Here is a 16440-nt window from a genome sequence, read left to right on the forward strand (position 1 = left end):
TTGGCCCAGTGGAGAAACTCGGTAAATGACAGGTCATACTTTCATATCTACCCATATTTGAAATAGATCTCTGTTTTCCTTAAAACTGGTATTTGGCTCTGGAAATGAAACATCTGTTTGATTTCAAAGATAGGACTGAGACGAAACAAAGGGAGATGATGCTACGGCAAAGAGGAGAGTATGTAACCGGAGGACATGGCAAAGGAAATGACTAAGACAGTTTATGGCAGAGAAGAGAGGCCATCCAAGGAGGTCAAAGGATTCAGGGAAAATCATGAGAATCAAGAAGTGGTTATCATGCTAACAAGTATTGCTTTGTGTAGTTGTAGATATGTTTTTGTTTGTAGCTGAGGAAAAAGGAGAGAACATGGTTTCCAACTCCCGTTCCATGGATGCACTAAGTCTAGAATATTCGACACCCTCCTCTGCAATCTTGGCACCTCAGGGAGAAGAGCAGAGTCCGTGTTAGACCGAGTGGGGGCTGTGATACGGAACCAGGAAAGAAGGATAAGTAAATGGGAGATTGCTAGACTCAGGGGGCCCCAAGGTCAGATCAGATCTGAAGCTCAGAGGTGGATAGTGTTTGGGAGCCAAACTTCTACTTCCTGGAACCAGGCAAGTGACAGCAAGCCTGGCCTCAAAGGCCATGCACAGGAGAAGGGAGTGTGTGATTCTGCGGCGTCTCTTTTTCTGACATGGGTGCCAGTGGACACAGTAGCAGAACGGGAGTGTGGCTTCCCACTCAGCCAGACTTGTGCTGAGAGCTGGCATGCTTTCTGACTTGTCGCCTTGGTCAGCCTGTTTTGTTAGCTGTAAAGAGGGAATGAGGACCATACCTCCCGCATGACATTGTTGTGAGGAGGCGTGAAGATTCTTGGCGGAATCCTGGTGCATGGTGAGCTTGGAGGGCAGTGTTCTAGTTGCTACGACTTCAGCAGCCTGTGTGTTTCTTGTAGTTCATGGCTCCTCTCAGGGGGGTCTTTCCACCAGAAGGCTTTTCCATCTGAGAGTATCTGTGGCGTACGAGGGAAGTGTCTTTTCGGCATTTGTGGGACAACCTGGAGCCAGCTGGTTTCTCTGTAGAAAGCCCACTACAACCAACCAGCAAATATTTATTGAGCAGGTGCTTAGCGAGGTGTCAATGGTGAAAGGTCTGGCTTCCCCCCTCCCCTACCTCAAAGTGTCCCCATCTGGTGGGAAGATGGCCATGTCAGCATATCAGCTCATGATGGCAGCTCAGTGGAAGGGCTTCTGACCCTAAGGGTTTTGAAGGGACAACCATGAACCTATGAAGAGATACGAAAATATGTTCATTTTTTTCTGGGGTTGGGGGAGTTCCATAGATCTCATCAAAGTCATGAAGGGGACTGGATCCAAAAGGGAGCAGGAGTCACTGCAATGGACACAAGGGACACAGCCTAACAGTAGTGATGTCTTGTCAGACAAGGAGAGGAGGATGAGGCTGGGGAGATGTGCAAGGAATGGGAAGTGCCCTAACTGGGTTTGACTGCTTAACGCCCAGTGATTGTTTTTCTGGGGAAGGCCTGGTGGTTTCTCTGCAAATGGTGGAGTCAAGTTCAGAAAATTTCAGGACTGGCTGAATGGGAGAGTCCCATTCTTAGTGGAGTGCAGCCAGAAAGACAGCCCCTGGATGGTATATTAATCTGGAGCTAAATAAGTGATGAAAGGCAGGATATTTCCTAGCCTGTCAGCCCTGAAAAATACTGAAATGAAAGAAAGTTTCTTAAGGTTATTTTCCAGGGGCTGCCAGTTAATAGAATTTATTTTTATTTGTTTTTTAATTTATTTATTGGTCAGAGAGAGAGAGCATGAGCAGAGGGAGAGGCAGGCAGAGGGAGAAGCAGGCTTCCCGTAGAGCAGAGAGCCCAATGCAGGACTCGATCCCAGGACCCTGGGATCATGACCTGAGCTGAAAGCAGATGCTTAACCAACGGAGCCACCCAGGCGCCCCTACTGTTAATAGAATGTAAAGGTAATATTAGCAGCCTAGATTACTTTTGCCTGTGGCTGTGTATGCATTATGACATCGCCTCCTCACAGCTTCCTAAGGTAGGAAGTGTAGGTGACTCTGTTTTCCATTTTACAGAGGGGATGCTGAAACCCTGGAGGCTGTTGGTTGCCTGGGTTACACTGATGATAATGGTAGAATAACCTTGGTCATCCAGCCACTCCCCTCCACCCCTGACATTTAATTACGTGTCCAAGATGCATAGTAAGCCCTCCACTGATATTTGTGGAACTCATGTTCTTAAAAAAAAAAAAAAAAATCAAAGATCCAACTAAACACCAGGAGTCTTTTTTCCCTTTTTTGATATGTTATTTTCTCAAAATATATTATCGGGAATGTAAACTATGATAATATCATTTACTTTATTCAAAGTCAGCTCAACTCAAAAAATATTTATTCAGGGTTTACTATGTCACTACATATTGAGTTTAGTACTTGAGTCCACATTTATGATGTTTGCCTTTCAGGGAACATCAAGTCAGTTCTGGACAAATCATTGCTATATAATGTGCTCTGGGAGGTTATATAATATAGGTCCACCAATTAATTTCAACAGAATGAAAAATGGGAAAACAAGAAATCCCCATGACTCAGTTTGGTTTTAAATGATCTAATTATAATTCGTTTCACGTTCAAACATTATGCTGTGATTTTTGGTTTGGAAATACATTGCATTTATTTTTCTTGGCAAGCACAAATAACATGTTAAAAAATAGAGGAGAACTTTGCATGTTGTGTTAGAAAGGGAAGCAAGAAATTAGTCGGTTGTCTTCACAGAATGAATGCTGAATTTTTTTGTTATTGTTGTTCCTTTTTGAATTGTTTTATTCTGTGAGAATGTTAAGGAAGGAGCGTCCTGCCACCCCCAATTCACTTCGGGCTGGTTAAGTAGCTGGACTTTGGAGTCAGGTCAACCAGGGTTGGATCCAGCTCTAATCACTTACTAGCCACAGGCTCTGGGAGAGTCGCCCTTTCTCTCTAAGCTTCTCTTCTTAAAAATGGGGATAATAAGTGTGCCTGGAATGGCTTGGTTGGCTAAGCCTCCAACTCTTGATTTTGGCTCAGGTTGTGATCTCAGGGTCCTGCGATTGAGCCCTGGGCATGCTGAGCATGGAGTCTGCTTAAGATTCTCTCCTTCTCCCTCTGCCCCATCCCACACCACCCCCCACCATCTCTCTTTCTCTAAAACAAAACAACAAAACAAAAAAAAAGGGGTAACAATAGGGCCCTGCTCCTGAGATTGTTGTGAGTTTGAGAGTGTGTCATTAATCTTTATGAATAGTGCCTGGCATACAGTATGTAGTCAGCAAATATTAACTAACATTAACATTCACTTTAACATTAATAGTTCCGGAGCGCCTGGGTGGCTCGGTTAAAGCCTCTGCCTTCGGCTCAGGTCATGATCCCAGGGTCCTGGGATCAAGCCCCACATCGGGCTTTCTACTTAGCAGGGAGTCTGCTTCCTCTTCTCTCTCTGCCTGCCTCTCTGCCTACTTGTGATCTCTGTCTGTCAAATAAATAAATAAAATCTTTTAAAAAAAATTAGTAGTTCTAAAATTATTATTATATTTTTGACTTAGACATTGCTTATGTACTCTCCAAAGAGAAAATATCTGCTTCCTTTGGTGTTCTATTTCTCAGTCATGTTGACCGTTAAGATGAGAAGAAAACTCTAGAGTTCTCTGATTTCACCAGTGAATAACAGGAGGTTATTTAAAACTGTTCCCTGCAAAAAATTATAATTCTAGTATTCAATACCAGGAAGAAAAAAAATCGACCCCATTTACTTCCCAGATTGAGATGCAAACAGAAATAAAACACAGCTGCTATGATCATCCCTGGGCACCATCTCTACTTGGTACGGAGAGAGATAATGATCTCGCAGTATTTTATAAGGAGATAACAAAATCAATTACATTATCTCAAATGTAAACACTGAAGGCCTTATCCAATAGCTGGTTAAGATAGGCTGTGACTGTGGCAGCTGTTCATTCACCAGTACAGATTAATTTAGATAAAAGAAAACATAGGCTAATAAATTAAGGTTTGACAACATACAAGTGTGGATGGCCTTACAGTTTGATATTCAAGAATGAAACCAGCAATACAATTGATGGACAAAATGTCAACACAGAGCAACCATGGACATGAGTGGAGGCAGTGATGTGGACAGTTTGGTTCATTTTCCATTATTAAATGCTTAGAGTCTTCACAAAAGCTTGAAAAAAAATCTACAAACCGTTAGGGCCCACTGAAACTCCACGTGATACTATAAAATATTATGAATCTCAAAAACAAAAGGCTAAGAAGAAATGCAGGAAGCTGTTGGGATATGTTGTTTCTATAATGATAATGACTGTAGGGCTAGTAGGATCTCTTTGAAGGTACAGGGATTGAACTAGATAACATCTTTTGTTATGAAACATAAATCTTATAAAAAAGATTAATTTATAGACATTCAACCCATTAAATAAAGTCAATAATTATGAACTTCTATAACCAAGTCAATGAGATTTGAGAGCCAGACAAATCTGCTTTATAAGTAAACTCAATACTGACAAGTTGAGTGACCTCGGGCAAGTTACTTAACTAAGTCTTTCAGAATAATCATAAATATCAGGTGGTACCATTGTGAGTATTAAATAACATAACTGTGATGAAATTATGCTTATTTATTAGCACATAATAAGCACTTGAGTATAAATGATAAAAAGATTCCTTTCTATTTCTCTTAAGTTTCTCACAAGTTTATATGCTTCTGTTCTTTCTATCTGAAAAAGGATTTTTATTTTAGCTCGATTTCAGTGACTCTGTACTATTTATTCCACTTTTCTTGCAGTATATAGTGTAATCTGATCTCTGTATATCTTAACTTCAACATGCATTTTAACCTGACATTCTGTCCCAGAGGACAGTCACTGGAGTAACTCTTGTTTTTCCTTTGCTGTGCTAAAGAAGTTGGCAGAGTTAACCGTAAGACAGTTTAATCAATAGAAAATACCCAAGGTTTACAGATTCATGAGCAGCTGTGATATGATGTAATTTCTTACTTGTTTTACTTGTCTCATTTCCTCTAAGTTTTTCATTACCTTGTATTTTAAATAAAGCAAAACCTGGCTCACGGATGGCATCTAGTAAGTGTTTGTTGAGGTGAGAGGGAAGGAAATAAATATTTTAATTGTGACCAGAGGCAACGAGCTCCTCCACGGAAGCCGAGCCGACCTGCATTAAATTATCCAGGCTGGAAAGCATCTGCCACCTGCTTCTCGTATTCATACGAAAAACTACTTGGGTTAGTTTTTTGGGTTAAAGTGATTACTTATACAGGAAAGCTGAACAATAGGGAACATTTTTTTATCTGCAGTTAGGGTTCTAGTGTTACAGGGACCCTAGAGATGAAATGCTCAACCTCCTTAGTTTATAGGGAGTAACGAAGGCCCCGAGAGTGTAAATGGTTCCATCCTGAAGTACTGAGCTTCAAAAGGAAGTCACTTCCAGTTCTTTCCATTTGAATCTTGTCCAGGGGCACTTTGAATTTACTAAAACTTCCATCTATTGCAGGGACACTTAGTATCTACCAAAGGTGTACAGGAAGATAAAGACTGTGGTTGAGAACATCAGCTCTTGGGTCAGAGAGACCCGGTTTTAAATCCCTTCTTCACTACTTATAAGCTCTGTGACCTTGGACACATTGTCCGAGGTATTCATCAAATTACCTAATCTCTGTGCCTCAGTGTTTTCCTCTGTGAGGAGGGGATGATAAGCTCTTCAATAGAAATAAACCTGCATAGATTTATTATTGATGATAAACATGATAATGTATATAAAGGATATATATCACCAAGCCGAGTACATACGAAGCAATCAGTATACATTAACTATTATCATAATATAAATTAGAAGTGGGAGAGAAAGGTGAGGGGAAGCAAAGTAGGCAAGGATGGGCCTCTGTTTTGCTAACTGTAGGCCACTGATGTGGCTCCAGGCTTCCTTACAGCCAGCGTGGACAAAGAAACATGATCAGTTACGTCGTTCGCAGAGAACTGTTTTATTAATTATATAGATCTGGGCAAACCAGGGCCACGTTCCTCTACCCCAGTCTTCTGAATTTCCAGACGAGATCTCTTTCTACCAGACATGGCAGTACAGGTTTCAGAGACTTGATGAGTTCCCATAAGGGCTGTGCAAGTCTGATCAGGCTCTCTTAGCGTTGGCCACAGAGCCCTCCCCCCGGCCCCCCTCCCCCAGATTCTTGATCATATCGGTAGGAAAGAAAGAACCTGGCTGAAGGTCTTCCTTTCAGCACATGCCCTTCTCAGGAAGGCTAAAGACCTTGGAGGAGGCCAGGAATGAACTTGGGGTCATGTACCCATGTCAGGAACTCCTTAATCACAGGGATTGGCCTTATTCATCTTTATGTATTTGCTTATGGCACCTCACAATGAGTGAGTGGCAGGTGCTCTGTAAATGCTTGTGAGGTACAGTAATAAATGAGCCTGGATGGTGGAGTTGTTCTTATGAAAATCCTGCCATTTTCGGGCCTGGTTGTAACAGATTATTTCCAGCAAGAGGAATTTTTCATCCAAGTCTGATGACAGCGCTCAAGGCGTAAATCTCCGTATTTTAAAGGAAAAATAAAATCTGTATGAACTCTTCTTCCCTGGGTATTGGTGTGCAACGACTTGTGTTATTAAATGTCGAAATGAGATAGAACCGGTTTTCTTAAAAAAGGAGAGAAGTACAATTTGAACACCTCCAGTATCTTTCAGAAGAAGTATTCTCATCAGTTACCTTTCAAGACACGTACATTGTCATGGCCCAAGCCTCCTAGTTCAAAAAGATCATATATACATTTTGCTTGGGATATCACCTACAGAGGACATGTAGAAAGTTTATGCTATTGCAAAAATAACTTTAAATCTGCTTCTTGAAATTATTGTAAAATGCCCTCAGTTTTCTTTAGAAAATATTTAAAGTGGTTTAATTTTACCTGATTCCCCCCCCCCCCCCCCCCCCCCCCCCCCCCGCCCCATGTATTTGTTAGAGTTAAGAATCCATTCCTTCCCTCTGAATCACCATCGCCAAACCAGCCTCCCTGGAGTCTCTCCTCGTTTATCCAAGTTAATGAAATTTGATGAAAGATATGTTGGCATTTATTCAATGTAGTGTTTCTCTTTCTTACTTGCTTGTGATTAAGGATCTCACTCCGATTTAATTTACAGGCTAGGAATCCTTTAAATGTGAAACAGGAAAATAAATGATAAATAAATAAGGTTGCTTGAGATAACCGGGGCTCACACAGAGCGGGTTGACTTGTCTCCATGTGCTGTCTCTAAGCCTGGCTTCATACTGTGGAATGAGTCTGGATTCATTCGAAATAGTAAATCCTTGTAACCCTTCCCTTTTTCTCCCCAGCCCCTTTACTCATACCCTGTCGGAAGCCAACATGTCCCTGAAAAATGAGCCAAGAGTAAATACCTCTGCACTGCAGAAAATCGCTGCTGACATGAGTAATTTGATAGAAAATCTGGACACGCGGGAGCTGCACTTTGAGGGAGAAGAGGTGGATTACGATGTTTCCCCCAGCGATCCCAAGACACAGGAAGGTAAAGACTGATGGTCTGAGTGAGGCGAGAGTTGATCGGTGTTGCTTGGCAGAGCTTGGATTTGAAATAACAGTCAAATGATTGATCCCCCCTCCCCTTTTTTAATTGTGTTATGTTAGATCTTCCTGTGGGTGCCTTCACCGAGGGCCAAGACCGCTTCATTAGCTGTGTGCTTGTAGTAGTTATGATTCTTGGGCCCATGCCTGGAAAAGGCAAGTTAGGCTAATACCGTGTATCCTTGCAATGTCATTGTTTTCCTGCAATAACGTTATCTACTTGTTTGTTTTTTAGCGTGTATTCCGTTCTCTGCTATTTATAAGACTCAAGGATTTAAGGAGCCTAACATACAGACGTATCTTTCCGGCTGTCCAATAAAAGCCCAAGTCCTGGAAGTGGAACGCTTTACATCTACAACAAGGGTCAGAATATTTATGGACTCACCTTGTGTTAGCCATTGTAGACGAGTCGAGACACTGACTTCCATTTTCCTTCTTTGTAGCGATGACTGTGTTTTTAGATTTTTTTTTAAACCACTTCTAAGTCCTCACTGCCTCTCAAGTTTTTGCTTTCCATTTAGTCTTTATTCTCATATGCCTCTTTCCTCATTCTGGAAAATGCCTCTCTTAAAAAAAATGGTGGGGGCTTCCTAAGGCAATTTCTAAGTTTATTAAATTGCCGAGTGCCTCTCCTAGTCCTCTTCTCTCCCCAATTTTCTGTTCAATGTGGGCTCCTGGGGCATAGCCATTCCACTAGAATTCCACATATAAGCCAAGGAAAAGCTTAGCTTTCCTAATGCTTGTTTAGCAAGAAAATCATGGGGTCACCTGGCTCTTGAAAGGAAACAGGCCAGGATGCTGGTGGATTGGTCCGTGTCACTACCCAGAAGCACAGCTGAGCCAATTGTGCCGGCCTCCTCCGCCGCTCTGATTTGCTCCTAGCACCTGTCCTTTAGGCCCTATTCACAGGTTCTTCTCTTTGAGTGCTGGAAAGGCATCTTCTGTGAAGGTGACTTCACCAAGCAAAGCGTCCCTCTGTGAAACGGATTGAACTAGAGGCTGTTAGAGCAGCTGCCTTTGCTCGGTCACTGTTTATCACAGAGGTCAAGCCTGATAAGTGGAGGACATTGTTGCTGGCAGGTGGCCTTTGTCCCCTGGGGCTAAACTCTGGTTCCCCACAGAGGAAGGCCATCTTGGCTTCTGCCTCAGGGGAAGCGCAGAAGAACCTGGCTCCAGAGGCCCCCGCTGCCTGCCTTTCCTCCTTGTCTTTTGCAGGGTGGCTTGTGCTACCTTGGTCCTCATAGTTTTGCTTAGTGGTCTGCCGTGACTACCTGGGCTTGCCTGCATATCTTGACTCCTAGTTTACACCCACCTTTCCTTCAGGCTCTTTGTATGAGATGAGTCTGTAACCCCCTGCTACACTGCTGAACACAGCCCGCTCAGAAATGTCTCTGAGATGACCTTTGCTTTCTTGTTTTGCCTACCAGCTTTTAGATTGGGAGGGGAAATGCATGCTCACAGGATGAAATGCCCAGACTCCAGAACCAGGCTGCCCGGTTTAATTCCTATTTTTTGCTTTGTGATCTCTAGTAAGCTGTTTAATCTTTCTGTTTCTCCATTTCCTCGTGTGAATAATGGGTGTAATGGTGCCTACACTATAGGTTTGTTATGAGGATTTAATAATAATACATAGCATTATACAAGAATTTTGTATATTATATTATTGGGGAGCAAGAACTTTCCCCTTCAAAGATCCTTCTAGCTAGACGAAGACTCAAATTGATGTGAGACAGATTAATAGGAGAAAATCAAATTTAATTTCATGTGTATGGGGAATCCACATAGACATGGTAATTCCAAAAACGGGCAAAATCAGGTATTTATGTTATTCTGAACTATGGAGAATTGGGTCGGGGTCTGGAACTTCAAAGGGAAGGAATTCAGTTCATAGGGAGATGAAAAAGAGCGAATGTTTGGTAAACAAATGTTTGCTGGGCCACTCAGAAACAAGGAGAATTGGAGGACTTTGATCCAACAGTCCTTGCTAGTTACCTCCCTGTCTAGCTTGCCTAGTTCATAGTATAATGTAATCATCTGTGGCGATAGCTTTCTTTCTGGAGCAGGTCCTCTAGCTAAATTCTTTCTAGACCACCGAGGTCAGGGACATAAAAGAGCTTTTCCGGGATCTGCTGGGTTTGGTTGCTTTTTAACTCAAAGTAATCTTCATGCCAAAGCAGCCTGCCCTGGGCCCTTACAGTATTATAGAAGGATACACTGTACAATACTATGTATTATTAACTTAAGAGTTCTCCTAAAGTTATTCACAAAGATAAGTATTCAAGTTCCCAAGCCAGGGCCTTCTCCTTGCTTATACTCCCGTTCGTTAAGTGAGTTTGGTTTAGTTCCCTAAGGATTATCTGTACCCTCCTTGGTGTTTGGTTTACTAAGACATGTGAACTAAATTCTTGCGGTTTACATGTGACTCCAGGTTTATAAAAATACACTTTTTCTAATTACCGAATACATTCTCTGTACTGGCCCAAGGCAAGGCATGTCTCTCTCATCTCTCTTCGTTTGCATGACAGTCCAGGGAGGCAGATGTTATTAGGGCCCTATCAGGCTGGAGATTTCCATTTGCCGCCTGTCCCCACCCCACCCTTCTCCACCCTGTGTTCTGCCCCTAGAGGCTCTCCCCGGTAGGGCTCAGACAGTGGAGAGCCCAGATAGGAGATGGGGGTCCCCTTGGGCTGGCTATGTCCCTTGACCAAGGCAGCCATCTTTATATGGTTCTCTCCTCCTTGTTCCAGTACCTGGTCTTGCCTCTTGTGCTTTCAAGAGTGGGGATGCCTTCAGAACCCCACGTTACTGCCCTTCCTTTAGGGTTTCTTTACCCCATCATGTAACTCTTCCAATTACTCCAATTATAAAGAATTCCCATAATTCTCCAGGGATGTTGTCTGACAGAAGTGACACTTGGCTGAAGTTTCACAGCTGGTAGGCTGCACCACAGGGTTTCAGACCTTTAAAAGCTTCAAAAAAGCTGCGCTAGTCTTTTTCCATGGTACCATACTGCCTCACAATTGCTAAGAAGTTTAGTATGAAACTGGGGGTTTATATGTGAGGGATAAAACTTGGCATTTGCAGTATTTTCTAAGTATTCAGTTTTCATAGGGTTGAAAAGTATAATCCCAGGAAATGTAGCCACTTTCCTAAATTGTGTAATTTTTCTTATTTATGTGGTTCATCTTAAATTGAATGTATTTAACTTGCCTGCAACATTTCTGGCCATTCTGAGTTTTCCTCCATTCTTCCATGTGAAACATGATGGAGGATGATGCTTATCATGTTGGCCAAAGTAAAAGGCGGCATACAGTACTGAAGCCCGGAAGTGGTGTTTTTCAATTTCCAGCTGTTGTAACCGTCACGAATCCTAAGTCGAGGCAAAGTAAATGCTGGATTTGAATATTAACCAGTGATATGGTTGGATTCCAGACTTAAGAGCACGTAGGTTGCATTGATCCTCATGCTTCTGTTTTATATACGACATCTACACAGAGCGGTCATGCTTTAGAAGTTTGCCAAGTGTGCCAGACATCAGTAATGAATGACAGTGGGCTGGGAATCCCTCAAGGGCTTGGTGACACCAGAGCCTGGATCAACTAGCAGAGAAAGAGATACGTACTTTCTTCCGCCCCCAACACCTTTGGCTCCTAAACCTTCCAGCAGAGGCCAATGTCCTCTAGGTGGACCAGAGTGCCCAGTGCCCCACCCACCCCCCTACTCCCCGCCCCGCCCTCCAAACTCACAGACCTTCCTTCAAGATCTCCTCTGCTCCTCTGCTTTATTTTTTATTTTTATTTTTTTTAAGGTTTTATTGTTTTGAGAGACAGAGGGAGAGAGAGAGCACATGAGAAGGGGGAGGTACAGAGGGAAAGGGAGAAACTCCCCACTGAGCTTGGAACCTGACATGGGGCTTGATCCCAGAATTCTAGGATCATGACCTGAGCCAAAGGCAGACACTTAACCGACTGAGCCACCCAGGTGCCCTGGCTCCTCTGCTTTATAAACATCCCTCAGTTTCCTGACACTTTGTACTCTATCAAAACTATCCCAGGTAACCAGATTGGTTAGTTTTTCTTTTTCTTTTTCTTTTTTTTAAAAAAAGCTTTCTTTCTTTCTTTTTTTTTTTTTAAGATTTTATTTATTTATTTGATAGAGAGAGATCACAAGTAGGCAGAGAGGCAGGCAGAGAGAGAGGAGGAAGCAGGCTCCCCGCTGAGCAGAGAGCCTGATTCAGGGCTCGATCCCAGGACCCTGAGATCATGACCTGAGCCGAGGCAGAGGCTTAACCCACTGAGCCACCCAGGTGCCCTCGGTTGGTTTTTCTGATTGAAATAATTCACTAGTCAATATCTTTGTATTTTCATAAGAAATCTTTAAAAAATTTTAAGTGGGGATTCATTTTAGTTAAGTAATTGGAAAAGTATTTTGTGTGTAGGAAAATCGTCCTATACCTTGCTGGTCACTAGTGGTGCTTCAGGGCAGGGAGATGTTGTAAACAAGGATAGACCTTGGAATATGTTGCAGGAGGAGAAGACATTAATGTCATTTGCAAAGGGCGAGAAGTGGGCTAAGATCATATCGTGTTCCTGGAATCCATTTCCTCCAGCTTTCCTCTCACCCCACTCTAGTTGTCTGTTCTCTGCTTGTACTTTTGGACAAGCAAAATTGCTGCTGATAACTAATTAGGGTCCTCACTCATTGTCTCCTTTACCTGATTTCTTGTTTCAGGGTTGTGTGTGTGTGTGTGTGTGTGTGTGTATGTGTGTTTATGTTTTCGGAGCAGTATGATTTGTGGAGTTTGTCTTTGGTGCGATTCAGAGTGGGTCTTTATTATATTATAAGGTGAACATTTAAGGGAATGTTATTTCTGTAATCAGTTGTTTTAGGAAACATTTTGCTTAAGTACTTATCCAAAATATGTAAGCCAGATTTAAGTTACTTATTAATTAGCTATAGTTCATGGAGAGATTTTAGAATTTTTATTATTATCTAAAATATCAATCATTTTTGTTGATCACTGTAGGTGCCAAGTATCAATCTTTATACTATTGAATTAACACATGGGGAATTTAAGTGGCAAGTTAAGAGGAAATTCAAACACTTTCAAGAATTTCACAGAGAGCTGCTCAAGTACAAAGCTTTTATCCGAATCCCCATTCCCACCAGAAGGTAACTGTTTCAGAATAATTATATAAAGTTATTCCAGTATACAAGTTGGGTGGAAAGATTATTTTATTGATATTATGGGTTAGCTTGTGCATTGTCAGTGGATATTTTCTATTAAAATAGGCTTTTCTAAAAATAAACCATTTTATGAAAGGTTTTATAAGAGTAATATTAGAATCATATTAAAAAGAATAATAAATGTTTCCAATGCGTGGGTGTTTTAGACACACATTTAGAAGACAGAACGTCAAAGAAGAGCCTCGAGAGATGCCAAGTTTGCCCCGTTCCTCTGAAAACATGATCAGAGAAGAACAATTCTTTGGCAGAAGGGTAAGTCCTTCCAGTCTTCTGCTGTTCATAATATAATTCTGTAGTTCTGTAGAAACCTAGGGGCTAGCTGCAACTGTTCTCGCCCCGGAACCCCTCACCCAGGCTGGCTTCTCTGGAACTTGTTAGTTCCAGAGTCCTTCTTCCCCAAGCCATTCTGACCTGGGGAGGGTGTATGTCCCTGAGGAGGAGGAGTGTTCTATGAAGAAGCTTCCTCCCAGCAGGAACTTCTTTGGACTCCTTGCGAGTCAAGATTGAGCTCATCATTGAGTGTTTTGAGATCTACTCTTTTAAAAACCTGTATTTCCCTCTGTTTGCTCCAGGCTTTGTAGTAGCTTGTCCTAAGTCTGTGTGAGGTCTCATTCCCAACCTGTGGGGGGGAGCCCTTCAGGTCAGAGAGCAGTGGGACAGAAGACCGAGGCGCCCGTGCTCTGCCCCAGTAATACCGAGACACACGGGAGGAGATAGTTTTTCTGCTGGAAAGTTAACAAGTAAATGTCAGTTCTGTTCTGTAATCTGAAACTTTTATGTTCTGAAAGCAATATTTGATTTCTTCTTTGTGTAGTTGTCTTCTTGTATGAAATCTTTTTAGCGATCTAGAACAAATATTTTCCAAGATACTCTATAGTGTGGGGTTTCTGTGTGCACTTACATGAATGCATTTGAAAATGAGAAGCTGTGGCTTTAACAGTTCGTGCTTCCACACACATCATTGTAGTCACTGTGATGGACATTACTCTTGCGCATTTGAGCATATTTGAAATCAGGGTACAACTTACTAGAAAGTCTCTCTCTCCTTTTTTTTAACCTCCCCTCCCCCAAACAGCTGTGAAAAAAACAGTAATATATCCACCAGTAAATTCAGTGTTATAATTAAGGAAATTCAGGGTTTTAATAAAATCAACAAATGCCTTTAGACTGTCTACCACGGGCAAGTCTTGTGCTAGTAACTATGGAAGATTAAAAGAATACACAACTTGGGTCTTGTCCACAGTTTTTAAAAGACAGAAGCATGTAAAACATTAAATAGCAAGAAGGAATTTGAAAAATGGTTCAGGGGTACTAAGGAAATAACTCCTTAATGCTATTCAAGATTCCTTTCCCGTGATAATACAAGTAAAGAATTGAATAAGTTTGCAGAAGTTAAAATGAGATAATGATCACATCCCTGTCACTGTTATCTCTCACCTAATATATTTGTGTTACAGAAACAACTAGAAGATTATTTGACAAAGCTGCTAAAAATGCCCATGTATAGAAACTACCATGCCACAGTAAGTATTGTTCAGTGACTTAAATTTTGAAATAGTTTATAAAATCATAAGTTGTCAGCTGATTGTTGGATCATTTTATTAACAGAAGTGCTTGTATCCACTTCTCCAGTATTCCTCAAGTTACAGTTAATGAGCGCAAAATTGATTCGACAGCAATAATTTAGTTCATGGTGATGCTATTTTAAAAATCATATATAAATTAATGTGTCTAGAACAGTAGATTTAAACGAACTTGAAACTCTGCTCCAGGCTAGATTATCTAGAAATCGATGTCCTTGTCTCCTTGGGTTTCCAGAATAATGCCCCAAAGCATTTCTAAGCCTAAAGGAAAAAACACTTGAGTAGTAAGTGAGGAAACAGCTGAGCAGAGTCGAATACCCAAAGTTTATACAGAGCGTCCTGCTTGGTTGGCCATTAGGTTGGCCCATGATGCTTATGAAAGGCCTGTCTTTTCATGTGAAAGTGAGAAGCATGGGAAAAGCAAGGGGGAGGAAAAAACTCTGGGGAAATAAAAGAGAAGACGTGGTGAGGCTTAGAAGCAGCTGGGAGGCCCACAGGTGCCAAGCAGGAAGGAGTAGACTTTTGTAAAAGTTCTCAGAAAACAGTAAGGTCAGTCCTTCGAGAGGCCTTGAAGGCATGTTTTTAAAGGGTTAAACTTCAATTATCTAAAAGTCCGGATAACTGAGAATGCCCTGGGTTATTGTATTTTTGCGTCTGTGTGTGTAGAAACTGTACCTCTCGGGGGTTGAACGTATGTATATGGTATAGGGGCAGAAATTAAGAGTAGGCAGTCACGGCCTACTAGATGTGGCCTCTAGTTTAGAGAATGCCATTACTTAAATACTTAAATAGAACGAGGGAAGGAGCACCTGGGGGGTTCAGTCAGTTAATCATCTGACTATCGGTTTCTGCTCAGGTCATGATCTCAGAGTCCGTGATCGAGCCCACATGGGGCTCCACATCAAGGCAGAGTCTGCTTGAGATTCTCTCCCCCTCTTTTCCCTCCCCCCTGCTCCTTCCTCACCCCATACTTGTGCGCTTGCTCTCTCTCTCAAATACATAAAAAAATCTTTAAAAAAAAAAAAAAAGGAGAGAAAAGAAAGAAGGAAGGAGGGCTTCTGTGTTAGGAGAGGAAGCTAGAGCTCCTTGACCCTTCGGAGTTTTCTGGTGACTCGCTGCAATCTTGCTGCCTGCCAGGGTATTATCTGGAGGCCGGACCAACCCCCACCCTGTGCCCTGGTCCCCCCAAGCACAAATGATCTGGGGCCGAGCCCATGGCTCGCCTTCTGGAGCAGTTTGCACTGTTCCATTTGATGGACTTGAGGGAGCATATGTGGTTTCCTAATCCTGGAGGAGTTTTCCCGGAAAACCGGCAACTTGGGTCCAACCAGAGGCTCTCAAGAGGAGAAGGATGGGAAAGATTTCTTCCCTTCTAGAACTCAGGAACATGCATCTTTGAGAGAGTGTAACGAGTAAGGATGTTACTGCTGTTATTTCCGATTATATAACTGGTCATTGGTACGGCTAAAAATGCCGTTTCCTGTTGTGTTTTCTGAAGTCATATACGCTGAGGAGTATTTAAATGTGTGCTAGTACCAGTATGCGATGGTTTTGCATTTGTTTTACTCTTCTGCTTGCCTATGACTTTATTGGTGCTATTTCTTTTGGCTTTAGAACAGTAATTGCTGAGTTTAGTCTTCTCTTTCTATGTGTAGTACTACATTTTGGATTCTTATGTTGATTAAAAAAAGTGTACATTTTCTTAAATGTTCATTTTATTTTCCAGTCATGAAAATCTTTCCAGAGTTGAGCCATATTGTATCTAGAAATTCTAGAATGTTCTAAACATTTCCTTTAAAAGGAAAAACCTGGTCTCAGCTGACCCAAATATATGTTACACCACATTTTTGATGGCTACTTATTTTTAAACCCTAAGAATGGAATTCTCCAGAATGATTCAGACATAAGATACAATTCAA

General features: G+C 41.8%; 1 protein-coding gene across 3 annotated transcripts in view; it reads left to right on the forward strand.

Annotated features, from left to right (window-relative positions):
- Positions 1-16440, forward strand: part of PLD1 (phospholipase D1) — a 205241-nt gene that overhangs the window by 67714 nt on the left and 121087 nt on the right. For 2 of the 3 annotated variants that reach the window (XM_046003568.1, XM_046003567.1), the window contains exons 2-6: positions 7445-7635; positions 7927-8054; positions 12718-12863; positions 13085-13190; positions 14396-14461. In XM_046003568.1, the coding sequence (XP_045859524.1) occupies positions 7476-7635; positions 7927-8054; positions 12718-12863; positions 13085-13190; positions 14396-14461 (606 nt within the window). In that variant the 5' untranslated portion in view covers positions 7445-7475. Of the gene's footprint in view, positions 1-7444; positions 7636-7926; positions 8055-10326; positions 11136-12717; positions 12864-13084; positions 13191-14395; positions 14462-16440 lie in introns of those variants that run through there. The other variant, XM_046003569.1, reaches the window with a different exon arrangement.

Source organism: Meles meles, chromosome 4, assembly GCF_922984935.1.
Source record: "Meles meles chromosome 4, mMelMel3.1 paternal haplotype, whole genome shotgun sequence".
NCBI classification, from domain to species: Eukaryota; Metazoa; Chordata; class Mammalia; order Carnivora; family Mustelidae; genus Meles; species Meles meles.